The 27,002-nt window shown below is 40.3% G+C and overlaps 4 protein-coding genes and 1 non-coding gene across 5 annotated transcripts; 4 read left to right on the forward strand and 1 right to left on the reverse strand.

Annotated features, from left to right (window-relative positions):
* The first annotated feature begins 87 nt into the window (after positions 1-87).
* Positions 88-8,234, forward strand: LOC137874731 (uncharacterized). Its single transcript, XM_068713643.1, has 8 exons — positions 88-162; positions 1,237-1,323; positions 2,064-2,204; positions 2,363-2,496; positions 2,901-3,037; positions 3,138-3,231; positions 3,366-4,725; positions 5,452-8,234. Exons 2-7 carry the CDS (start codon positions 1,242-1,244, stop codon positions 3,450-3,452), a joined length of 675 nt encoding a protein of 224 aa, XP_068569744.1. The 5' UTR covers positions 88-162; positions 1,237-1,241; the 3' UTR covers positions 3,453-4,725; positions 5,452-8,234.
* A 1,383-nt stretch (positions 8,235-9,617) lies between these two features.
* On the forward strand, positions 9,618-12,644 carry mblac1 (metallo-beta-lactamase domain containing 1). The gene is made up of 2 exons (XM_068713945.1): positions 9,618-10,084; positions 10,762-12,644. The coding sequence occupies exons 1-2, from the start codon at positions 9,668-9,670 to the stop codon at positions 10,999-11,001; spliced, it is 657 nt and encodes a 218-aa protein (XP_068570046.1). The 5' UTR covers positions 9,618-9,667; the 3' UTR covers positions 11,002-12,644.
* A 3,392-nt stretch (positions 12,645-16,036) lies between these two features.
* tm4sf21b (transmembrane 4 L six family member 21b) lies at positions 16,037-20,263 on the forward strand. Its single transcript, XM_068713644.1, has 5 exons — positions 16,037-16,402; positions 17,291-17,356; positions 18,182-18,333; positions 18,452-18,635; positions 19,413-20,263. The coding sequence occupies exons 1-5, from the start codon at positions 16,211-16,213 to the stop codon at positions 19,413-19,415; spliced, it is 597 nt and encodes a 198-aa protein (XP_068569745.1). The 5' UTR covers positions 16,037-16,210; the 3' UTR covers positions 19,416-20,263.
* Positions 20,264-20,576: 313 nt separating this feature from the next.
* trnaw-cca (transfer RNA tryptophan (anticodon CCA)) lies at positions 20,577-20,648 on the reverse strand. The gene has a single exon. It is a non-coding gene; the product is annotated as a tRNA-Trp (tRNA).
* Positions 20,649-21,505: 857 nt separating this feature from the next.
* si:dkey-3k24.8 (lysophosphatidic acid receptor 6) lies at positions 21,506-24,939 on the forward strand. Its single transcript, XM_068713946.1, has 2 exons — positions 21,506-21,588; positions 23,031-24,939. The coding sequence occupies exon 2, from the start codon at positions 23,037-23,039 to the stop codon at positions 23,985-23,987; it is 951 nt and encodes a 316-aa protein (XP_068570047.1). The 5' UTR covers positions 21,506-21,588; positions 23,031-23,036; the 3' UTR covers positions 23,988-24,939.
* The last annotated feature ends 2,063 nt before the right edge of the window (positions 24,940-27,002 follow it).

Below are 27,002 nucleotides of genomic sequence, written 5' to 3' on the forward strand. Positions count from 1 at the left end.
AACAACAGCTTGAGTAAGATGCCCCCTAGTGTTGGTGATCATTTACATCGTTAAAACAGGTGGTGTTAGAAGTACTCTGAAAAGCCCCGCCCACCTCCTCGCCTCATTTCTAACCGATCTGGATTTTTCAAGGCGCCAATTTCTCAACGTCTACTGACTGCGGTAAGTGTTTTTTAGTCACCTGTTAAAACAATTATTTGGCATTTCAACACAAGCACCAGTTTAGAATAACTTAATTAATATTGTTGGCTCACCATATTCCAGCTGTCTTTGCATTTTAAAATGCCAAATTACAAAGGGCTAACATGACCTAGTTGGGGACTAGCTTATGTGAGGTCAACATTAAGCTAATTAAGACTAACAAGCTAACGTTAGCTAGCTCAAACTCGACAGCAAGATGCAACGTTAATGTTAATACAGTGTGGAGGGGTGGTTTTTATTCTTTGTAACGTCCATGGGTAGACTAAAATAGCTAAGACTGTATGTGTGGGGAGTTTGCTAACGTTAAATTAGCTAATGTTAGCTTAACTAATTATCCTTGGCTAAGGCAGGTTTGTGCGGGCGGGAAAGCCTACGTAACACCACAGGATATAACGCCAGGACAGGAGCAAGTTAGTTTCATATCATGTTGTTACTACTCAAAGTAGCATTACTGTTCATTTATTTTTGCAGCCACACACAATCAAGTTTTAATTTATTTAATTAGCTAAATTGGTAAATTTGCGGCCAAAGCGGCACTGGGATGAAAATAGATAAAGGGGGAATTTAGCAGAGGTGGGTAGTAAGAAGTGACATACATCTACTTTACTTAGAAATTGTGCTTGTCAGAGTGGTATTGCTGCAGCATTTTTTTTTTTTTTACTCTTACTTGGTAATTTTGAGAGAAACTGTTTACTTTTAATCCGTTACGTTTTAATACATTCATCATCCTGCATTCATTTATTATTTTATGCAGTTATCTGTTGATTCAAGTTAGCTGGTCTCAGGTCTGCTGACACTCACGCCTCCATTTGTTCAGAGCAGCATCATGGCTGGAGCTACAGCAGGAGGGAAGTTAACGTTTTGGCATTCAAAATAGTGCTAGCAGCTAATATTTACAGACAAGTTAACAGCGCACAGTACAGCGGGCTGAAGTCAGTACATCAGAGAACCGTGTTCAGAGCTAACAGTGCAAGCGGTGTGTATTTAACTAGTGAGACTTTTAACTGAGAAATAATGTGCTGATACTCTTTACAGGAACCATGCTGCTGAAAGCAAAACTTGGTGGTGTCCAAAAATTTGTCCGAATAACAGAACCAAATCTGACAGAGTTCTTGGCTGCAGGTAAGAAATTGAAATTGTGAAATCAAGATTTTCACAGAGCCTTAAGTTATAATCGTAATAGAATTTAGCTATTTATATACTGGAATATCTGTAAAATTATGATACATTTTTAAAGTCCTCAGTTTAAAAAAAAGTGTGATGAATCTTTTATGTATTAACGTCTTCTATGGTTCCCTTCTCTAACCCCTTAACTATGGATGCATTGCTTAAGATATAGTTATGACACTGCTAGGGGTGCAACTAACAATTATTTTCATTGTTAATTAATCTGTAAATAATTTTCTCGATGAATTGATTTAATAGTTGTCTTTAAAATGGTGAAAAATGTCGATCAGTGTTTCCTAAAGCCTAAGATGACGTCCTCAAATGTTTTGTTGTACTCACAACCTAAAGATATTCAGTTTACTGTGATAGGAGTAAATATATATATATATATATATATATATATATATATATATATATATATATATATATATATATATATATTAATATTTAAGATGCTGGAATCGGGGAATATTGATTGATTGATTACTCCAACTGATACATCTTTTATCATAATAGCTGGGGATCAATTTAATCCCCAGTAATTTTAAGCATTTTATATCACTTTTTTTTTTTTTTTTAAAGCCTCTATTTAAAAGGTAATAATCCATGTTTCGGGGAGCATTAGTGAATAGTAGACTAATGTTCCATATCTAATGACCTTTATGATTATACAAGCTTTTGTTTCTGTTTCCTAGCATTTGCAAAGTTTGGTGTCCCAGTCGTAACCGAAGGGGTGAAAGTGGTTGACAGTTCGGGAACTGAGTTGGATGACGATGTTTTTGAGGACATAGTAAAGGATCCATCAACTGGTGTGCTAACCATCAAATATGATACAGGTTTGTTTCAGTTAAATTTGTAATGCATATTATTTAATAGATACATTAGTTATTTGTCATGTGAAGCTTATGTTTATTTGTTTATTAGATAAGGAACAAATTTGTGGGGACTGTGTATAACGTTTTCATCTTCCTCTTGCTTCTCCAATCATGGCTAGAATCTGTCTCCACGGCAGCATCTTCTGAGCAGTCCCAACCATCATCCCTTGATTCCTCAGACTCGCAGGATACAGCCATCATTTCAGAAAGCCCTTCTGGAAAACGCCAGAGGCTGGATACAGAGGCTAGGCATGTGAGAGTTGACACACCAATACTTTATTATGACACATTGAAATCTATTCCTGATGAAGATGGCATAATTGGAGATTTTATATTACATGGTCTGAAGGCATTGCTGAAGTCATGTTTCTTTATTTCCAGCATTTAAAGCCTCTGGAAACTCAAATCCACAATAGCCTTCTAATCATGTCATTTAGGGTCTCTTGTACATAATAGTAGGCATCTAAAAAGTATTTTAGATATCCAAAACTAATATGAAATACTTTTATGCTTATTAATATACAGATTGTAATGTACAGAAGTCCCTAAATTACATTGTTTGGCTATTGTGGATTTGGGTTTCTAGTGACTTCAAGCCAACTATGAATTGCAAAGGATATATTCCTAACATAGTGAATTGTTTTTCATTGTTTTAAGTTGGTGGAATCCATTCTTACCAAGAAATCTGGTGGGGAACTTATAATAAAGGAATACAACCAAACCAAGTCCTTGGTGGATGAAAGCAGAAGGAAAATGGTGAACCTACTATCAGCTGACATGACAGAGACAAATGGGTAATTTACTAATTGTTTTTAGTTAGCCCTTGTGTTCTCAATCTCTCTCATTAAATCCTAGAAATAAGACTGAAAAATAATTTCTTCTTTTATCTTGCAGTACATCACCACCCAGACAGATGAAAGAAATGTATGCCAAAGGAATTGTGGCCTTATTCCCCTACCTCAGTGACCCTTACTCTAAGAATGGCTATGTGAGTTACACACAGTAATGGTTGTGGTTATGTGAAATGCTGTATTGAAACATTTTGAATTCTACCAGAGCATGTTTTTCAATTTTAAATGTTACTAATGAAGTGTCTGTTTTGTTGTCCTTTCATTCTCCAAGGAGCATTATTATGGTGGCGAGAGTGGGACTGGGTACCTTGCCTGGAGGATTAAAACTATTCAGAGATTGTTTTGGAAAAACTTCTAATTATAAATCGGGAGAAGAGTTTTGTTCACAAATTCAAAGAAAATAATGAAGTCTTCAAATGATTCAAAGTTGTCCCCTTCTATTTTATTTTGCTTGCAAGGGAAAGATGCACCACAGCCACCTCAGTCAGTGTCTGTGGTGAAAAGTTCAACATCGTACAAGATACCAAACCATTTTATGCACACATGAGTTCACGCCCTGGAATAAATCATAGACAAGGAGTAGATGTTCTCGTACCCTGGCTATCGTTCTTATCTAACCACACGCCAAGTGTGTTTACTGGGAATCAGTGATGGTTTTATGGTCTGTCTCAAACTTGTCAGACAATGTGTCTTCACTTCCTTTGTCCGAAGTGGGAGTGTGTGACCAGCCGTGAGAAACAAGACACTGATGAACTACTTCTATAGGACTGCTGTGTTATGTCAGTATTTGTGTTCCTCACCTTACCTTTCAGTTTTACATCTTTTAAAACATTTCATGATATAAGAATATATTTTTTCCCATTACAAGATGCACTGCTAAAGACAGACGATCATCATTTGGAGGTAATCCTGTAGTAATACTGGAAAAATGTATGTAGAACAAAGCAGTCACAAAATCAGTGATTGCCTTTTGTTGCACATGTTTCTCCAGCCAATACTAAACAATACGTTTTTCTTAAAAGTTAGGTCAAATCTAAGTTACCTAAAGTGTTTTAAAAATGCACATGGTTGTGATCAGTATTGATAAGGTATTTTTTATATTGTGTAGAATCAGCCAAAGGACCATCTGGTGATGACATGTCTGGAGGACCAACTGTCAGACGAGTGTCCGAGTTTGTTCCAGAGACTGCCCTGAGTGACGATGAATGCAAAGAAGCCATTTCACTGATGAAACATTCAGCTGATGAGGACACAATCAAGAAGAAGATGAAACTGACATTTGTCTATCGCCGCAACATGATCCTTGACCCCCAGCACTCAGACTTTAAATATATCAACATGTGTAAACAATTGCATATCAGCATAATATGTAAAGCTGGATTGAGATATAAAAAATAATGTATTTGAAAAATATAAGATGACATGGTGTATACTGTAAGTGTTTGGCTCAGTTTTTTGATATTGCAGATATGCTGAAGTGTGTTAACAACAAACTTGTGTTGTTACAGGTTGGGACAGTGACCTGTCTTCGGTTCCTGCTGCACCTGATTCCACCTTCTGCTCAGGGTCGGAAGAAACCAGGAAAGGTGTCGGCATCCCAAGCAGAGAAGCATCTTGTGGCGTTCAAGAAGGTTAGTATTTTTTTCTAATTTATGACAAGAATTTTTAATTATAATTAGTGGTGGGATTAATGTCACTATAATTCCACTATTTTTGGTGGTAACTAGAACTGCAATGATTAATTGACTATTAAATTAATCACCAACTATTTTGATAATTTGTTTTGAGTAATTCTTTAAGAAAGAAAGTGAATATTTTCTGGTTTCTTTACTCTTCTCTGACAGTAAACTGAATATCTTTGGCTTGTGAGTAAAACAAAATATTTGAGGACGTCATATTAGGTTTTGGGAAATGCAAACATTTTTGAACAAACAAACTATTATTGATGAATTGAAAAAAATAATAGACTATGAAAATAATCATTAGTTGCAGCCCTAGTGGTAACTAGACATGTAAATAATGACTTAATCAAATTAATAACGCAGAAATTTAAATGGGCCCAATGTCACCCAACCATAGGGTAGTGTAATATAAACTGTTTATCATATGATTATTAACTACTGTAGAAACGCTTGGTGAATGTAAATCCAACAACTTCTATCAAAATCCTACTGGGTAAACCACAGGCAATACAAGTTTCTTCTTCTCCTTAGTAACTAATTACTTTTATATGCAGTACTTGGTAAAGTAATTTACTGACTTTTGAGACAAGTAACTAATTACAATAACTTGCCCAATACTGATAATATTACAACTATGTAATTCTAATGTCTCTCCATGTGTGTTTGTCTTCTCAGACTGGAACAAACATCCAAGAGCACCTTGATGCCATCACTACCAGCACTCAACCCGACCTCCTGGCTGTTGGAGCTAGGAAGAATGTGATCCACCAGTTCTTCATCATCCTTGACAAGAATGCCATACCTTGCAGGTCAACCTCTTCTCTTGGTGCTTTTGATGAACTGTTTAAGGCACATTTTGTGTTTGGCACATCATACAACACCATGCTCCACAACATGTACACGTTCATCCAAACCACTGTGTACAACATTGATGTTGGCAAAGTCAAAGAGAGTCCTCGTGTTGCTGAAGATAGGGCGAGGTTGCTTCATTAGTGCTTGAAGTTACTCCGACATTATGAAGTGTTTTGTTTGTCAGGCCGAGTTAACTAGTTCAAATACGCTTGTTAGGCATTTACGATTGGTTCATGGTTACTTGCCTGGAAAAAATCTTCGCCTTAAATGTGCTCAGACTGGATGTGGCTGTGTGTTTGGTACTTTTTCAGGTTTTAGGAAACATTTAAACACCAAACATACTGAGTATATTGACCAAGAAGTTCACACTAATGTTAATTTAAGCAGTGCAGGAGAGTTGATGACGGCTAATGTAGATGAGACGGCCACAACGTCTGAACAATTGAGAATGTCCAATAGGAGCACTCTAGATATGTGTGCCTCTGCAGTCGCACAACTCAAGGCAGCTGGATTAGGTCAGTCTACTGTAAATAGTATTGTCTCATCCATGGAAGAAGTGTTTTTTGAGTTTCATAGTCAGGCTAAAGATGCAGCTTTACAGTGCTTATCTCCACAGGATACAGACAATAAGAACAAAATAGAACAATCTTTCCAAAAGTTAGAAAACCCATTCACACCCCTAAATTCAGAGGCTAAACGAAACAAACACTTCACAAATAAATGGGGAAATGTTGAACCTGTTGAAAAGGTGCTTGGCACACGATTTGACAGTAGAAGAAACAAGGTTACTGGGACATATGACCAGGTTATTGTAACTGATAAATTTGCATATGTTCCCATTTTGGAAACGCTGACGACCATTTTTAAACATCCTGAACTTTCAGATATGTTCAAGCTCAGGTACATGTCTAAAGAAGGAGTGCATGCAGACGTGAGAGATGCCACCTATTTCAAAGAAAGTCCCTTGTTTACTCTTGAAAAAGATGCCTTGCAGATTCAGTTATTTTACGACGACTTTGAAACTGCCAATCCCCTGGGCTCTAAAAAGGGTTTACATAAATTAGGTGCTATATATTTTACATTAAGAAATTTCCCCCCAATCTTTAATTCGTCTTTGATTAACATTCATTTGTGTGCTCTTTTTCATGCACAGGATATCAAGCGTTATGGTTTTAATTTGATACTTGAGCCATTCGTCAATGATCTGAAAGTACTGGAGACAGAGGGACTTACAATTCCCATGTTCAAACGTGTGATTCATGGCACCATAGTTCAGGTCACTGGGGATAATCTCGGGCTGCACTGTCTGTTTGGCTTTGTGGAGTCATTTAGTGCTCGATATTGCTGTCGTTTCTGTCTCCTTGAGAAACATTGTTTTCAAACTGTATTCTGTGAAGATGAGCCGGAAGTTGTACTAAGAACTGTCGCAATGCATGCAAAGCACTGTCAAACTATACAAACAAATCCTACGCTACCTCATTTATATGGTGTGAAACGCAGTTGTCTGTTGAATTCACTTCAGCATTTCAACACAGCCAACAATTTTTCTGTAGATATAATGCATGACATTTTAGAGGGAGTTGCCCAGTTTGAGGTCAAACTTGTTCTGCAGTACATTCAGGACAACTTCTTAAATGCTGAACAACTGGCTGGTAGAATACATGCTTTTGACTATGGTTTCAATCAGCAGAGAAACCGTCCACCAAGAGTAAAGTTGTTTGATGCAAGCAATGATTTGGGGTTGAATGCCATACAGTCTTGGTGCTTATTGCGCAATATGCCTCTGACATTTGGTGATTTAATACAGACAGATGATAAACACTGGCATCTTCTACTTTTGCTTCTACAGATAGTGAACATTGTATTTTCACCAGTCCTGTCAGAAGGCATGACCATTTTACCTCAAACATTTAATCGTTGATCATCATCGGCTTTTCAAGCACCTATTTCCAGCAATCGATCTCTTGCCAAAGCATCACTTCATGATACACTACCCTCGTAATATTAGGAACATCGGCCCAGTTCTGCACATGTGGTGCATGCGTTCTGAAGCCAAACATAAATTCTTTAAGAATCAGTTAAAAAGCTTTAAAAACAAGCGAGGAAAGATTAACTTTAGGTCCAGGAAAGATGGTGACACTTCACGAGCTCAAAGAAGGTTCAGACATCGCTTCCAAACTTGGAGCTGTATTGTCTACCAGTGTGTTTTCTGCCAAGTGGATAAAACATCATGGTACAGAGTACCGCCGTGACTTTATTATCTGTACTGAGGTAGCGTTTGAGATGCCTGTGTTTTGTAAGATCAGGACTATTGTTGCTAAAGATGACAGTGTATTGCTCTGTGGAAAATTGCTGGAAAGCATGTGTTTTGATCAGCATTACCATGCCTTTAAGGTCAGGCTGCATCCTGACAGGATTGTAAAGGTGTTGCACATAAATGAGCTGTTGTACTTTAAACCATTTGATGTTCAAATGCAGTATGGAATGGCAGATTCCTCCTTGTACATTGTTCCTTATTGCCATTGTATGCAGATCTATGGTCAATGTTTGGTTTCTCCATGAAATGTTTTGTATTTTTGCCCGGCACAATAAAGTTGTGAGATGCATTGTTTTGTGGTAACTGGTAATTTTTCTTGTCAATTAATGGTATATTTGCAAACACCTATATAGAAAACAAATGAGATGTAATTTGACACTACAAATGAGTTAATTAATTGTAAAATTATAAATAGTGTTAAGTTTCAGTGACACTGTGCAGTGTTAATGGATTTTAGAATGTTACACTATCAGTGCTGTGTTTTCACAGTAATAGAGTAAATGATCAACACAGTAGTGTGTAACATCAACACTTACCAGAGTTATATGACCTTCCAGTGTTAACTTTTTATAACAGTATTAAATTGAACTCAATTAGAGTAGATTTGTTATCACAGAAGAGTTAATTATCAACACTAATGAGAATGATATTTACACTCTCCAGAGTTATTTAACCTGTAGTGTTAAATTTGAATAACACTATACGGTGTAAGGTAGTGTTCAATTTTTACTCTATTTAGAGTTAATTTAACTCTAAAATTGTAACACTTGGGCAAGAGTTAATTTAACACCAATTCCGGTTGGGAACATATACACTCTGCAATAGTGTTAAATGTGACTCTTTAAGTGTTACTTTAACACTGCAAAATGTACTGTGTAGAAACGTACAGCAGGCACGGGCCGCTGCACTGGGTCCTTGTTCTGAACCGCACACCAGTCCGAAAACAGCTTCCACCTGTTTTCGTACTGCAGACGGGTAGATCGCGCCCTGGCATTCAGAATAGTCAGTCTGACTGGTTCTATGCAGCCACTCAGCATCCGGTCGGGCCCTCCAGACCCATAGTTGAAGGCGGCAGGGATTGGGATGCCAAATCCGACCTTCTAGTTGCGACAGGAGGTCCCTGCTGTCGGGGAAGAACTCTGAGAAGCGTTGGCAAGATCAGAGGGAACGGTGGAAAGGCATAAAGAAGACCCTCTGGCTTATTAGACTAATTAGACATTCTGATTTTGAATGACTGACTCAACAACCTTTTTGCTACATCTGCATGTCTGTCATCGCCCTGGGAGAGGGATTGTATTCATCTTACTTTAATCTCTAGTAATTTGGTAAATTCATTGGAATATGAAGGATCAATAATACATGCTCTATAAATGTCAAGATAGATATTCATGAAAGACCTTGTCATCAGAAGAACAGCAGGAGAAAGTAGTGGTGGAATGTTTGAAGGAAATAAGAATATATCATTGAATATAATAAACATGTCGCTTTGTTCTTTGTTTTTGTTTTCTTTAATTATAAATAATATTCACTTTTTTTCACCTAATTATATACAATAAATGTCTCGACATTAGCTTGTACTACATACTCCGGTACAGTAGGTGGCGATATGCAAGAGAAATACAACGACTGCAACCCGCCATTAAAATAGAAGGAGAAGAAGAAGAAGAAGAAGAAGAAGAAGAAGAAGCTGATGATGCTACAGCTTACAGTCTGTCTACCATAATGGGGACAGACAGTAAAGTGGTCTGTGGTGAGTTTATAACGGTCCCTCTCTCAGAGGTGGACTTCCCCGGTCAGCCGTACTCCGTGTCCGTCCTTAAAGCCGGATACTGTCTCCCTCAGAGCGACGGCACGTTCAAAGCCAACGGTACCATCACCCTCATAACGGGACCCAGGACTATCCTGGTGGATACCGGCGGGCCGTGGGACCGGGACTTCCTCCTAACGACGCTGAAGAAGAGGCGTCTGGAACCGGCGGACATTGACGTGGTCGTGGGGACTCACGGACACTCGGACCACATCGGGAATCTGAGTCTTTTCCCCACCGCGGTGATGATTGTCGGACATGACATCAGTGAAGGGGACTCGTACCGCCCCAACAAGCTGGCAGAGGGGCACGCGCACTGTATCGACGAGCATGTGAGTATTGTAGTCACCGCGTGACAGAACTACTACTATCAACAAAAGTACTGTGTAAAAGACTAATAACGTGTACCGGAAGTAACTTTATTGACATATTTTGTATTTTTTTATAAAAATGTTTTGCCTCAAGTTGAGCAATTAAATAAAATACAGTTGTTAGGAATACAAATATTTAAAAAAAATGACATAAAATTACCAAAATTAATCAAATAAAACAGCAGGTCTATATCAAATTAACTTAAATATATCAAGTAAAGAGAGCAACTTTAGAGCGGTCTTGTCAAAATAAAAGTTTCTAAAAATAAAAAAGGATAAGATAATACTTAGGTCTCTCTCTCTCTCTCTCTCTCTCTCTCTCATGACTAAATCTAGAAATACTAAATTAACATTACATGGAAGAAATACAGAATCAGCTTTATGTAAACGCTTAAAAGGAGTGTTTGACTTTTTTGCTCTCAATGTATTTAAGTACTACTTAACTAACTACAATGTGCTCTACATAGTGTGTACTTAAAAACAACAATGCCACTTGAAGGCAGCAGAGTGCAGATGGTGCTGGAATAGATATGGGTTGCTTTAGTGTGACATGGTTCTTCTGTTTAAATTGGACAGTGCAGACATGACCCTGCAGGTTTCCCCATCAGGCTCTGACAGCGTCTCCTCCCTCCCAACAGGTGTCCGTCGTCCCCAGTCCGGGCCACACGGGACAGGACGTCAGCGTCCAGGTGACGGGAACCTCAGCGGGCACGGTGCTTGTTGCCGGGGACTTATTTGAGTGCTGCTCAGACGAGGACAGCTGGCGGGACGTGAGCATGGACACTGCGGTGCAGGAGGTCAGCCGCCAGGAGGCGCTCCGCACCGCTGATGTCATCATACCGGGACACGGACTCCCTTTCAGAGTCCTCAGGAGCTGATGAACCCTTTTTTTATCTAGTGGTCATATTCTACATATCACAACACAGTGTACAGAGAAATCTGTTTTTCATTGGATCACTTTGAAAAGTGAGCATTTTAACACCTTGTGCTTATACACGAGACAACAATACGTCTTTTTTTCAGTTTTTTGAGAAGTCTTCACAGCTTCATTTGTATTTGAGTCAAGTTGCTCCGGCCTTATTGGTGGGATATTTGCTGACAAAGACAAATAAGCTTGATGGCTTTGTTTGTACAATGTGAGGCCGTATTAAAATTCAGATGATGATGAAATGATTAGATAGATCGGTGGTGTTTCAGATACGTGAGAAGGTGGCCAGAGGCTCTGACAGCGAGATAACACCTGACCGATAACATAATCATTAACCTCAGAGAGTTGCTGACCTCCATCTCTGTTAACATTTATTTTCATACATAGAGAAGATGATATAATGACAAAACTCCAAAACTTGTGGCCAGACATCATTTTCCCGACACATAAGATATGATAACTGAAATAAGATAAAACTTTATTGGTCCGGAAAGGAAATTCTTGTGCCGGAGAATGATCAAAGATTACAACGAAAGAATGAGAGAAAGCTATAGAGTGTAATGTAAGTAATGTCAATACAATATAAATATGAACAATAGAGTAATTAGTATTTCTTCTTCACATCTGAAACCAGAGTTGGTGATGTTTTGACTGGAGTCTGGTGGCTTTGAGGAGAACATATTGATTGTATGTTAATAATTTCTAATAATTGTCTAAATCCCCTTTTTGATTTATTATAAATTAACTTCAATGCGCGTCTCCATCACTGCTGCAGGTCATAGATACCTGTGACGTTTGGAAGACAAAAAAGGCCTCACACACACACACACACACACACACACAGAGAGACACACACACACACACACACACACACACACACACACAGAGTTCAGCGTACCTTTGAACTGCTGATCAGCGGGTTGAGTCACAGCGCTATCTCTCACGCTACACTTTCCGTCAACGTCGACACACGGCTCGAGGGGAGACACTGCAGATGTTCATTCATGCATCGGGTCAGGTTACAGATGTTTGGGCGGTTTTGCTTCCATAACATGTGGAACGAAAACATCCAAAATACACATTTCATGTTGATATCTATTAGTTAAAATCTTTACCCTATTTTCTCCCGTTTATCGATCAACCAATTAACCAATTAATACTATGATAATGGGAATAGTCGACGTCTATCCAGTGCTTTTGAAACGGCTGGACCGTTGGTAACATATACATTCATTAAGACTCATTCCTGGGGCCTCACTGTGTCGGCCTCATCATGTGACTCTTATCAAATCAAGTCCCGTTGTTGTACTGCTCTGTATTTCAGCTGCTCACTTTCAAACAGAGGGATCTCCCCTTGAACTGTCGTCCTCCCGCATCATGACACAAAATGCTCCATCACCTGAGTGAGTATGATGCTGTCGTCATGCCAAGTGTGTGTGTGTGTGTGTGTCAGAATACCATCAGAGTGGTAGTACCAGGCACAGACAGGGAGGGATTTATACGACATCGCCATAAAGCGCTGATGACCTCAGTGACACCACTGCAGTAACTCAACTCCAATTTCTGCTTCTCCAATAAAAGCTCATAAACCTCCGTCCTGTGGTCTATTGTTCGGCGGTCATTTCGCCGATGGACTCCTGTAAGCGGAACTTTTAGAGAGATATGATTTCTATGTTACTTATGCGCAGTCTGGAGGCTCTTTATGCTCTGTAGTTCACACTGGGAGGTCCAGGGTTGTAACGTTTATGAAATAAAACCAGAATATTGATCTTCATACGTGATTAACATTAATCACCCTTAGACCTTTGAGAAGTTAACCAACAGCGAGGTTGTTAACGTTAGAGTCTAAACTCCAGGGTCAGTTGATTATTAACTTGTTTACTCGTTTATTTCGCCCATTACCTTCGAAATATGACAACAATACTGTTGACTTAAGGCTTTTTGCGGGGCTTTCAACTGCATGACATGGTCTTCATCAGTGGAGTTGTCGTGGAGATGGGTTAAGCTGTCTTCACATGATTAAATGGGGGGGGGGGGGAATAGGAAATAGTGCTCTAATCATACTCCATGACCCTTGACCTCCTCTGCAGAGTCGGTGCTGTGACCGGTTTAGGGAATGAGCGACCAAAACCAGCGTTGACTAGTTGGAGGATATGAGATTAAAAGAAACGTGTTTTAAAATAGAAAAGCGAACTCAGTACAGTGCAGATCTCCACCAGCGGGTGTGTCTCCATCGCCCCTCCCAACCAAAGAAGCTTTAGGGCGGGGCTACCTTGTGATTGACAGGTCACTCCCACGGTGTTGTCCGGTCTGGTAGTTGTCCATGTTTAAGTCTTTCATCTTTTGTGTTTTCAGTTCCCGAAAGTTAATATTACCCTTATTGGTCGCCTAAAGATGTCTTATTATTATTGTTATTATTTAATACTTAGCTCCGCCCTCTCGTTTCACGTCTGGTTGCAAAAAGACAAGACGGCGACGGCCACAAACCAAAATGGCGGCAAACCAACGGGTGAGGTCTCGGCGACAAAATGTGGCCTGCAACAGACCAGGTAAGGTTTCTAGCCCCACCTTTTGCCACTGAAGCAGTTGTTGATCACTGTGACGAGTCGGCAGTCAATGATCAGTCCCAAAAATAGTTTTTTTTTCTCCATAAAGTGTGAATCACAGCAACCACGAGATGTCCTTGAGCATACAGTCATAAATGAGCACAACAAATATTAGTCTAATGGGTCCAGCAGTAAGCGACATCAGCTGTGGACAGACCACCAGATCACACACTCACACACACAACACATGGTCCTCGTGGCACGAGATAAATATAGAATACATATATTTATAGTTCTCGGGATCACTAGGACTCTGGACTTCTCACTGCGCGTGCAACGCGCTCATCAGTATTTATCAGACCTCAGTGGATTTGAAGGACGGGCTGAACTTCACTTCTACAGAGATAAGACCGGACTGGAAAACCATGAGTCACTGCTGAGACCTGCTGAGGATGAGGGGAGATAGATCGTTCAAACTCCATGGCTTAGTGTGTGTGTGTGTGTGTGTGTGTGTGTGTGTGTGTGTGTGTGTGTGTGTGTGCGCGCGCGCGTTTGTGTGTGCATCCCTGACAGATGTTGGTTAAAGTCCGTTCGTACACTCCCTATACCTACATATTTGAATACATAGCCATAATTCACTGATAAGGTAATCAAATCATAAACACACACACACACACACACACACACACACACACACACACACACAGACTTGTACTTCTACAAACTGAAAGCTCTTTATCTGTGTTCTGATAAAAGATACTTCTTGTTCATCTGCTGTGGTCTGCTAAAGAACATGGAGTCCCAGAGGCCCACAGTGGATGTGGCTCAGCTGGATCAGGATCTGTGGTGACCGCAGACAGTTCTCCTGTCCGAGAAAAAAAACAAAAAAACAGCAATGTAACACCGGGGACTTTTCCGCCCCTCCCGTGTTTCCGGTCATCTCTCCACTGTCTCCGTCTAATAAAATCATAAAATGTAAACACAGAAAGATACGATTCTGTTCTGTAATTTGCGTCCTCAGAATGAATAATGGTTACGATGAATTCACATTAAAACAAGAAATGTGGTTAGAATAATCCCTACATAATTAGATGGAAACAGTTGTTTTTCATGTGATAATTTCTAAAATATTGACTCAAGATCAGACTAACCCTATTTCTCCCTCTTTGTTTCTCTACAGTATGCTTTCTGTCAGCGGTGGAATGTAACTGAGTACATTTACTCTGCTCCACTACGTCTGTCTGACAGCTTTAGTCACAGATTCAGATCTTTGCACACAAATGTTCATCTGAAACCATAAGTCGCTTTATTGATCGACAGAAAACAATTCTCATGGTTTAAGTCTTTTGCCATGTTCCAGCTTCACATACATGAAGATTTGCCTTTTTGTAATGTTAATAATTGTAAATCAAGTAATAATGTTGAGATTTGGACTGTTAACTTTGACACTAAACACACAGTGTGATGGTGTCTCTTTGGGCTCTGGGACATTGTGACGACATAACTCAATATTTTCACTGTTTTTACTAAACCAAACAATCAACCAATTAAATAATAAACACACGTATATGATGGCAATAGTCATTTAAGGTGCTAAATTTGGGATTCAGAGCGTTTGATTGAGGGACTGCCTCCCTACGGCTGAGCCGATATATATATATAGAATGTTTTCATATTGTAAAATTTGTACTTTTAGTGAAGTAAAATTTATGAAATATGTAAACCTTTAACTTATTAACGACACACACACACACACACACACACACACACACACACACACACACACACACACACACACTCTAACAGTCTGCAGGACAATAGCTGAGTGTTTGTTGGTGTGTTTGTGTGTTCAGTCAAAGTGTCAGTAAAATAAGCAAAAGTAGAATTTTTTTTTAATAAACAGAGACCATTAGGAACAGTGAAAATGAGAGATATAGTTAAAAAAAAGAATAACATTAATTATTAGACAAATTGAAAATATAGATTAATAGAAAAATATACTTGTTCCAACACTGTGAGCTGTAATATTGCATTGTCTTTAAAAGTACAAATACCACACTGTGAAAAATGAGTACTCTGTAACTAAAAGTCTCACATTGAAAATGTTACTTAAGTGAAATTATCATATTATCAGGAAAAAGTAATTCAAGTTTTTAAAGTACTTTCCACCATTGACATTAGCTGAAAGGATTTTATGTAACACCCCAAAAAGATTGTGCTTAAAAGGGAATAATGTGTTTTCTCTTATTGCTTCCTTCATAAGGTTCATGCTGTGTAGACCACAGGCTTGGCTTTTATGGCTCTTATGGAAACATGCACACAAACACCCACCCACCCATGGCATAAAGTCTGGGTCATAAAGTGGGCGATACTCCGGCTTATCACCCATAGCTCCACCTTTCTACCCTCCACCCTCCAGACCCTCAAATATATATTCAAACAGTTCCCTTCTGTCACATCGGATGCACCAAGCTGCACTTGACGTGTGATAGCCAACACCTTTCTGTCCAAGTGTGAGGAAAAGGTTCCACTGATAGAGGAGCATATTTGGCAGCTGGGATTTTTAGACCTTTTTTTTTTACCTTTTTGAACGACCGTCCATCCGCAGACATCATGTGCACGGGAGCCTGTTCTAAGTTCATCGCCGTCCCGCTCTACGTCATGGCGGCGGTGTCGATCATCTGCAACATCATGCTCTTCTTCCCTGGCTTTGAAACACAGTATGCAGCCCAAGATATGGATGGAGATGAGCGCATCACCGAGGAGGTCAAATATATGGCGGGCCTGATAGGAGGAGGAATCATGGTGAGCAGACTGAGATCAGATTAAGTGGGATTAATGTCGGGGCTACCAAAAAAGGTCCATACGACCGTGACAGAATATATGATTCATGTGTTTTTTCTACTCAAACTACTTGGTTGCGATTAGAAGAGAGGAAATTTATTTTCTCCCAGATTACAGTCGCAGTTTTAAATACGTGGTTAACGTTGTGAATTGAAACAACACAAAACACGCAACAAAAATACTTGGTGCGGTTGAGTAAAACATCCTGGTTTGGTTTAAAATAAATACATCTGTTACGTAACAGCAGTCTCCTGGGTGAAAGTCCTGCGTTTGTTGACCCGTACTTCCGCGCATTGATTGGAAACGTGTTAAAATACGTTTAACTTTGGACATAATTGACAATGTAGCTTCTTTGAATGGGAATGTCCTTTTTAGGAGAGCAGCAACCTTTTTTTTAATGTCTTAAAAACATTACGTTTTTAAACATTTCAGGTTTGAAAACGAATGTCTTCGTTTTCAAACCTGAAAAACGAATTTCCCCCGGTGACGTCATAGTGACGTCATCGGGGTTATCTCCGCTTTGGACGTGGGGAAATTATAACAGAAAGCCCGTGTCGCAAACTGAGACGAGGCGTGTTGCATTATGGGAATTGTAGGATCCACTGTTTTTGGAGCATGACCCAGTCAGGATATCTGGGCCTCCGCAGCGCTGACTTTACTCTCGTTTGTTAATTATATCTGGCTGTTGACCCAACTTTATGGAAATGTAATTCTAGATTAAACAGTACCTCTTTAAAGTCAGTCCAGTTCACTACAGTCCAGTCCAGACCAAGTCACGGTCTTCTCTCATTATGTATCTGTTTCTCTCCCTTTATTAAATACGTCACCTCTCACCGTTTCTGCTGTCAGATCCTCATTCCTGCCATCCACATTCACCTGACCGCTGCGAAGAACTGCTGTGCCAACCGCTGTGGGGTAAGTACACTATGTGGACGCTGTCTAACTGAGCTGTCGCTGTTTGCATACATACGTTCGGCCCCATATTATCACCATCACATTAATGTAATATCTTAAAAAGTCGTAGCGGAAATCCTTTTGTCTGTGAAGCGTAACAACCTGTACAGGCTCAAAGTTGCACAAAGTAGATAAGGGTCGGACTCTGAGGCCCCCTAGTGTTTGTATCAAAGAAAGGCACTGTGGCAGGTGCACACTGCAGACACATCATATATAACATCATGCCTTTATTGTGGTCAAAGGAATAAGTGTCATGTCACAAAAGATACTTAAAGGAACAGCGTGTAGCCTTTCGGGGGCTCTATTTGCAGAAATGGAATATAATATTCATAACTATGTTGTAGTTAGTGTATAATCACTATGTACTAAGAAATATGTGAATGAGCCCTTCTTGTCTACATAGGGAGCGGTTCCTCTTCACGTAGTCCACCGTGTTTCTACAGGAGCCCAGAACGGACAAACCAAACACTGCCTCTAGAAAGAGCCTTTAGCGTTTTTTTAAAATGGCCCCTGAGTGGGGGGGTATTCAGTCGGTTGCAATCTGCAACCACACCGCTAGATGCCGCCAAATCCCTAAACACTGTCTCTTTAATAAATAAAAAACACACTCGTACAAACACATGTACAAACAAAGAAACATGTAGCTAATGTCGCAGTTAAAAAAAGAAGGAAAGAAATGTCAAAGAGACAAATACACAGGGCTAAACAGAAGAAAAGCTCTCCGCACAGTTGGGCGGTTACAGTGTCATGGCTGCTTCTGACTCCACTGTGTGCGTCTCCACACAGATGTTCCTGTCCATTGGTTTTGCAGCGGTTGGTGTGGCGGGGGCCGTGTACAGTCTGAGTGTTGCTGCCCTGGGCCTTGCTAACGGGCCAACATGCTTATGGGACAACGTAGACAACCCCATTCCACAATGGGGGACGCCCTTCGCTAGCAGGTACAGCCAGCCTCCGTGGATGGACATCATACGTTTTATGAGAACTCAATCCACTCAATAAAATGCGTCACTTTCCTCATTCACATTTGGCCGCGCCACTAATTTTCATCCTTTGCAGTAACGGGAGCTACCTGTCCGACAAGGAACTGTGGAGTTGGTGTAAAGAGCCGAAGAACGTGGTTGAATTCAACGTGGGTCTGTTCTCCACACTGATGGTGGCGGCGTGCGTGGAGCTCGTGCTCTGTGCCATCCAGATGGTCAACGGACTATTTGGATGCATCTGTGGAACCTGCGGCAAGGAGGTGAGACCAGAGCACACTCGAGACAAACTAGCCTATGTGAAGCTGAGAGGGGGGGGGTTATTTCTACTTGTGCTGAAAGGACGCACGCAAAGACACCTCCGTCTGGCCTCATCTCTTTTCACATTCACACGGCGGCCATTTTGCTTTTGCATCGCGCTTAGGGTTGGAAGGAATCTCTCGGAAAACTAGTCAGCCTGCTCCGTAGCTACGATGAAGTGCTCCAACAAAAAAGAGACAAATATCCGGTATCTGTGGATGTCGCAGTACCGTCATAAGTCCGTCCAAACATTTCATTTGAGCTGACAGTGTTGCTGACTTGGCGACTTTCTTGCTAGATTTTTGCAACTTTTCTGCTTGCTACTTTCATCGAAAAAAAAGTTAGCCACACCGGGATGGATTTTTGAGTTGGATAATTAAAAAAAAATCGAGCTAGATTTCCTCCAACCCTGCCTTTAAAGTTAGCAAGTAGCTAACTTACTAGTTACAGGTGTCATAAGGAATCAATGCCTTGGCTCTCAGCGTCGCTGTTACAGTTAACTATTTTGTTATAGCACAGTACGGTACCTAGAGAGATGGCAGCAAATGAACATTTCCTGCTGCTGCAGCCTTCAAATTTAAAGCTTTCCATCAGTGAAACATATACAGGAAATCCAACGTAATCGTGCCCCTGATCTGCGTTGTTGTTCTAGCATTCGATGCACTTTTTTGTGTCATCCTTACACGTAATAATACAAATGTACATTAAGTAACCCCCGTCTCTCTGCCTTCTCTCAACAGTGAGCTCAACCACAACACACCATGACTTCTTGAAGAAGAAATGACAGGGATCATCATCGTCATCATCATCGAAATGTGCTGCGCGGCGGGGGGGATGAGATGGGGGTTGAGATTCTTCACTAACGCAGCGTAGCCACTGTCCATCTGTCCGAATCATCAGTGCTGTTTTAAATTCTTCAAGAGGAATGACTGGTTATCCACGAATTATTGCTTCCTCAGCTATTTCCTTGTTCTGATCGTAGACTGTAGATGGTGAAAAAAACCAAAAAAAACCTCCAGATGTATGCTGTATTTGTATCTGTAATGTTTAAAACTATTTTGTAATAAAGCTCTGAACATAAGCTAATAGAAGAGATAGCAAGAGGCTTTAAAAGAGGCCGAACCTGAATGAACTGTGTCTATTTGTATTGTTGATAATATCAGGGATACACATCAAAAGATTGTCATCTAATTTCTATTTTTGACATTTCATAACTACAACAGATGCCTTAATTCCAGTAACGTAGCATAGTTACAGATTAAACTACCCAACTGTAAAAGTCGAAAATAAAATCAACTCTGCTTCCACCGGCTACAACGTTTACATAATAAAACAATCAAATATGCACAACTTGATTGGATTTTGTTTTATCAGCCAAAAAAAGACAAAACTGGGAAAGAAATGTAATTAAAGAGCAGAGAGGGACGTGGACTTACTACTCAAATTGTAATAAAACATGAAATGAAATAAAACAAACTAGCATGTATATCAAACAAGCAATACATATAGAGACATTAAAGGTTATTGTAACTTTGTTTTCTAACTTCTACTGTGCACTTTCCATTTCCTAAAAATAAAAAGTCTGACTTTTTTTTGAAACTCATACAAGTACATTTTTTACTATGCATACATACTTTTTCATAACTGAAACTTTAAATGTTGGACTTGTAGGCTTACTATTTTTGACCGTGTAATACTATAATTTTTATCTTCTTTATAATTCATGCACTTCTTCCGCCACTGCAAGTAGAAGTGCAGCTCAGTCATGTTAAGTCATCATTGCAGGCTTTGACTACTTATATGTAGACATTGTGCGTGTTGTTGGCAGTAAAATGTCAAACTACATCTCCCCTCCCAATTACTTCGAATAACATAAAAGCAAAACAATCGATGAAAAAAAATTCTGACCCCGACGTGATTTGAACACGCAACCTTCTGATCTGGAGTCAGACGCGCTACCGTTGCGCCACGAGGTCTGGGTTCCCTTCAATGCAGACATTATGCTTAAAACATTCAAACACTGTATCTTTGCTCTTTTTTTTCTTTTTGAACTAATTTGCCCTTTTCTAGATGATGTACGCGTTCGATCCATGTTACATTACAGTTACCTCTAAATGTCCGGTCATTACGGTAGTTAATGTTGTTAATGAATTAGCCGCTAGAGGGCACTCTCTGACAAGCTAGAATTGAAACATCAAATCAGGCCAGTAACTCAGTGTTATTTATGTCATGGCCCACATAACTGTCTGCAGGCTTCCTGTCGACTCACAGTAATGTCAGTGAGCTAATGTGTCAAACCTTAAGTGTTTATAGACAATGACTCTGATAACATCACTTTTCTGATCAAAGCCTCTCCTGAAACAATTCATTGAATCACAGCTGTCTAAAAGATTTGGACTCTAATAATTTCCCTAATAATCCTGAAAAATAAAGCTAATGCAATTTTTTTTTCAGAACTTAAAATAAGATAAACCTGTATCATCCCCCGTAGGGAGATTTAGGTGTCGTACACCATTAGTGTTGATAGACTAATGGAGATGTAGTCTATCAATAAATACGAATGTATATAAATATATAAAGTAATATGTCTACCAAAACACTATTTTAGGTGGTTTTAGACCTGCTTGAACTGGATCAGGACTTGAAGAGATCAGATTTAAAAATGAAAATGAAAATAAAACAGATTTCAATCTGAAGCTAGAATACGAAGAAGGTACATTCTCTTATCAGCAGGTTAACAGAAAGAGGCAGACTAACAAAGATTGGTCAACTTCCTGCACTTCACACGTAGAGTGTGACAGCACCATATGCTGGGGTGACCTTATTATACAGTATACAGTCTATGGGTGACACACACACACACACACACTTTCCTTCTCTTCCTCTGGATCCTCACCTCTTCAGATCACTTGACAGGTAAAGTCACACGCTTGGCTACTTTCTACATGTGCTGTAAAATGTTCTACTGTTCTGCATGTACTATTCAAGATCATATCATATGGAAAATGACTCATCTGGGTGCATGTGCACTGTGTGGGTTTTTTTGTTGCGTGGGAATCATAGCAATGAAAACTTGTGAGAGCAGAGGGATGATTAGCTGCTAGTTTACCAACCAGATGTTTGGTGAAATAATGCCCAGTAAGCAATAAAGATCATTTGGTTATAAGTTGCAGATTGCATCAATGCAAGCAACACAAGTGAGTTCTGCTTTCAACCAGGAACTGCAGCTACACAGAGAAAATAGATCTTTTTCCTCTTGAATACATGTTGCTTTATGGATATTACATTAGACCACATTGAACAAATTACATTACAAGTAAATACACTATGATCAAAATCAATAATGATATATTTTGTATTCAAATTTCTAATGAGCCCTGAAGTAGGGTTTTCTTTAGAGTCTGAAAAAACACCCGTGTGTTCACTATATTTTTGCCAAAAAATAAGAAAATGTTAAAGATTGTCATTGAAAACTGCAGCGTATCCTCATGCAACGGTTCGTATGACCCTGACATAGTAAGGCGTCTGTGCCGGGATGTGCCGGGAACCCCGATACACTGTTATTGGTTTGTTTTGTTTGATTAAATCTTTGCACTATTGTTTAGTTAGTTAATTGTAATATTATTCTATTTCATTGTATATATTGTGCATTTTTATACCTAATATTTTTACTCTGTTATTTTTATTGTATATATTGAGCATTTGCATTTTTATATTTGCATTTTTATATTATATAATATATATAATATATTTTTTACTCTGTTATTTTTTTTTACCTGAACCATAAATGCTGCTGTAGTAAAAAAAATCTACCCTTGCGGGATTAATAAAGTATCTATCTATCTATCTATCTATCTATCTATCTATCTATCTATCTATCTATCTATCTATCTATCTAACTAGCATTAGCACTAGTTAGCTACGCTAGCTACTGAAGGTATACTGAATGTATATACACACTGCTTTTGCTTTGTAATGGTCGTAACAGTGACTAAAGACCTACCCGGCTTTACAGGAATAGTGTTGTTCCTTAATTTCATTGTTTTTATTGGCAGGTGACGTGGTGGTTCACTTTTACTCAGGCGTTGGCCTCCATCTTTATCTTTTTAATCTGTTTTAGGCGCTGAATCAGTTTGACATCATGGATATATTCTTCAAATGCATATTGTAGACCCTTCTGTTTACTTCTCTCTGAAAACTCTTTTTCGTTTTAGCAAAAATTATATATTTCTTCAGCGAGTGCAGTTAGTGACATTGTGGGCTCCAGAGTACTAGTGGGGGGCGGGGCTTAGCATAGGGTCTCATACTCAACCACTTAGACTTTTTTTAACCACTCCTCTCTCTCTTCTGTATCTCAGGTCACGATGTCCAACAACACCTCCATCCCCTACCACAACAACAGTACAGGACACGTCAACATCTTCCTTGTGTGCATGTACTCCTTCATCTTCGTTGTGGGTTTGATTTTCAATCTCACAGCATTGGTGTTTTTCCTCCACCACACCAAATCCAGATCACAAACCATTGTCTACATGACTAACCTGGCCATAGCAGATGTGCTGCTCATCCTCACGCTGCCCGTGAGGATCTTCTACCATCTGGGATTTGACGGCCTTCCTCAGTGGCTGTGTGACGTCCTTGGTTTGGTCCTGAAGGCCAACATGTATGGGAGCATCTTTCTCCTCACTTCCATTTGCTTCGACCGCTGCATGGCCGTCGCCTTCCCCATGTCGACACGTGTCCAGGAAGGGAGGAAGAAAGCGCCGCTGGTTTGTCTCGGAATATGGATGCTCAGCTTTGGTGCCAGCGTGCCCATCTACCTTTCCCAGCGCACACAAAATCTCAACAAGGATTGTTTTGATAGCCTGCCGGTCTATGCCACCAGGCTTGCGGTGGTTTTACCCACTCTGTTTGTGGGGTTTGGAATCCCGCTCGTTATCATGCTGATCTGCTCCTGGGGTCTGGCCCGTGCTGTCCGAAGGAGCTCCGTGGCCCAGACCAACCTGGTCGATGGCAGAAAGATCCAGAGGATGATCGCCACCAGCCTCCTCATTTTCATACTCAGCTTCCTCCCTTACCACGCCATCTTGGTTCTCCTCTATCTGTATGGAGATAATATACCATACCCAATGCAGGCTGCATACCGCTACAGCCTGATGGTGGCATGTTTCAACACAGTACTAGATCCCGTTGCATACTATTTCACCACGGACACCTTCAGGAGGAGCATCGATGTGGGCGCTGTTCAGAGGATGTTTCCTTTGAATAGCCAAAGTTCTGAGACTAACAACAGGAGCAGAATACCTAACAGCTAACGAACTGCTGGAGAACCACTCAACAGACACTGCCGTGTCGAAGCTGGTTCGCCAGTCCAACCCAGTCGTTCCCAAAGACTTGTATTGCACATTTAAATCTGCCGTAAACGTTTGAGGAACGTATGAGGAAGCCTGGATGTTTGTATTGTTCTGTTAATTTTAGCCTATTTATAAAATGCAATTTAATATGAAAGGCTCCAGGCTGGAGCGTCCACAAGTGAAAACATTGACCGACTTTTCCCCTGGCCTTAAAATGAGTCTCGTACCCCGATTGTGCAGAATAACCTAATAACATTTACACCTTGTATTCATATTTGCCTCCAGTGTCCACATTGAGATCCGGTGGAGACTCTTTCGAGCTCAAACGACGTCACATCCCCCTCTCTCGTTTTGCTTGCATACTTTAAATATGCAAATTGCAAATTTGACACTTGGTCTCGCCTTGACTCTATCCACGAGTGTCTTGAATATCCGTTTTGAGAAGCTTTCTTGCGGCTTTCTTGCTAGTAGCGTAGCTCGCTAACTGGCTAATTGCAGTCGCGCATGCTAACGTATTTTTCGCCCACGTAGTTTTTCTATGTAGCCATGCAGTTGCATTTGCACTTGTTGTTCAGTGTGCTCACGATGTGTCCCTGACTGACCACCTCCGGAGGTGGTTTGGCGGATCACAACCCGTCCTCCTGTATTTTCATGTGGTCGAGCACTATATGATTGCAATCCGATCACCCAAAATGCATTTTAATGCAAGGTGTAAAGGGGGTCATTGATTTCCAATCCGTATCTACGATAATATATTAATATTGTTTGTGTTTTGTAGAATTATTTATGTATTTTCATTGCAATGTGTATGCATTTGGCGAATGTTGCTTAGTCTATAAATGCCAAGATATGTAGCAGTGAGTTTTCTAAATGAACTAAATAAATCGTAGCATTGGCGCTACATGAATTATAACAGACTACACTCTTTGTGTTGCACAGTGTCACAGTGAGACACACAAATCCTAAGAACCATCTACGTTTCATTGTGACGTGACACAGAAGCGCACAGCTGATAACAAGCCAGTCAAATAAAGTGTCTCAACTGTGACAGTCATTTCACCTAATCTACATACAATGTGGCACATATACAGTGCTGGTCTTTACATATGCGATGTGATTTATTTTAGTTGATGATTTAATGTGTTACTAAATTCTTACTTATTCTTAAAGGAGCAGGCCAACGTTTTTAGAAATGAGTTTCCTTCTGAGAGTGAAATGAGTGACGGACATGGTTAGCTTAGCTTAGCACAATGGCTGTAGGTGGAGGGAAACAGCTAGCCTGGCTCTGATCGACGTTCAAAAATACCTCTGCCAGCCCCTCCGACACTCACCGCTGAACACGTAAGTACAACCGCAGTGAATTACTGACCACATGGAAGTGAAGTCGAGTCTATTTCACAGTCACGTCAGCGGTGGCTCGGGCTGGTATTCGCAGGGTTGGTGTATAAGTAGTTATAAGCATATACCAAGTATTATCACACATAGCCAGAGATACATACCACTGTGCATTGTACTGTACCACTCGTTCATGTACTGTAATCTTTGGCTTTAACTGTACACCAGAGAATTTGGGTCTGCAACCTTTTTAGAGTGCCAATTTTTAAACTTTCTTGTTAAAGTGTACCCTATCAATATTAAAATTAACATTGAAATTGATTATGACGCTACCTTAAATTCTAAATCTCCCAACGGATCCGTCATTTTATTCTGACAACGTGCATAGCAACATTTTTTAAAAACTATTGCAAAGAAAGGTGGGGCTAAACTTAAAGGTGGGTGGGAAGGAGGTAACTTGGCATGCGGATGCGAGGGCACGTCGACATTTTCAAACATCTCTCTTGCACGCTTATTGTTAGCGTTCCATTGGTTAATGGGTCTTCTGGGTAACCTCAAGGGAAAGAAGTACTTGACTACAATTTTGAGCTACTTTTGAGAGTTTAAAGTGCTGCTTTAAACTTCAGTTCCACTGCAATTGGGACGGCTGTTTTTCTTCATGTTGGATTGTCTTTGAGCAAGACACTGAACCCAAAGCTCCACTGTCAAGTACAGGGTGTGTGTGTGTGTGTGAGGAATTGTTAAATGGTTAAAGGTGCTGCATAAACACATTTCCTTTTCATGAGAATGTCTTCAGTCCTCTGTAGCTCCGTACATACAAATATCCATACAAATACGAGGCGGTTCAATCCCCGGCTCTGCTAGTCGCGTGTCGATGTGTCCTTGAGCAAGACACTTAACCCCACCGTAGCTGTGCCTACGGTGTATGAATGAGTTAGGCAGGTGGCTCTTAGCCCCTGCCAGCATTGTGTGAATGATGACAAGTAGTGTGAAAGCGCTTTGAGTGGTCGGAAAGACTAGAAAAGCGCTGTACAAGTACAATCCATTTACCATAATCAGCAGATACAATGGAGCGCTGCAGGATCGAGTCATAAAACCCTGAAATGAGTCAGCATTTCCTTCAGCATTAGATGCCTGAAATAAGATCTGCGATCAACACGACACTCGATAAATGCCCCGCATTGAAGACTTTTACTGTAACTGTCAAGGGCGGTCACTGACAAGAGTGAGAGTACAAAACATCATCACTAGAACACTGGTCCGCCTCACACAGTCAGGACAGACAGATGGATGATTATTAGGGCTTATTGCCAAAGCAAACTGAGGCAACAGAGATCCAGCCTTTAAATGATTTATTGTTTTAATAATGTGTAGACACAAGATCCTTTTGGCCGTCATTCTGCTTTTATCGCTGACTTTATTATCCTGCTCCTGGTCACGGGTGCTGAGGCCTATCCCCAGCATGAGCGGGACGAGCTGCTGATTGGACACGTGTCCAGCCTGTCACGGACGCATCATGCAGCTCGGCAGTCACCGACGCAAAACTGCACGTGAGGAGCAAATTCTCTCCTGCAGGTTTGTGGTATGGTGGCAGGAGGAAGTTGCCTATTTGGCTTGTGGTTTGCAAGCTGAGACACAGTT

The sequence above is a fragment of the Cebidichthys violaceus genome, unplaced genomic scaffold (genome assembly GCF_023349555.1).
Source record: "Cebidichthys violaceus isolate CVI_PGR_0920_01 unplaced genomic scaffold, fCebVio1.0.p SCAF_19, whole genome shotgun sequence".
Classification (NCBI taxonomy): domain Eukaryota; kingdom Metazoa; phylum Chordata; class Actinopteri; order Perciformes; family Stichaeidae; genus Cebidichthys; species Cebidichthys violaceus.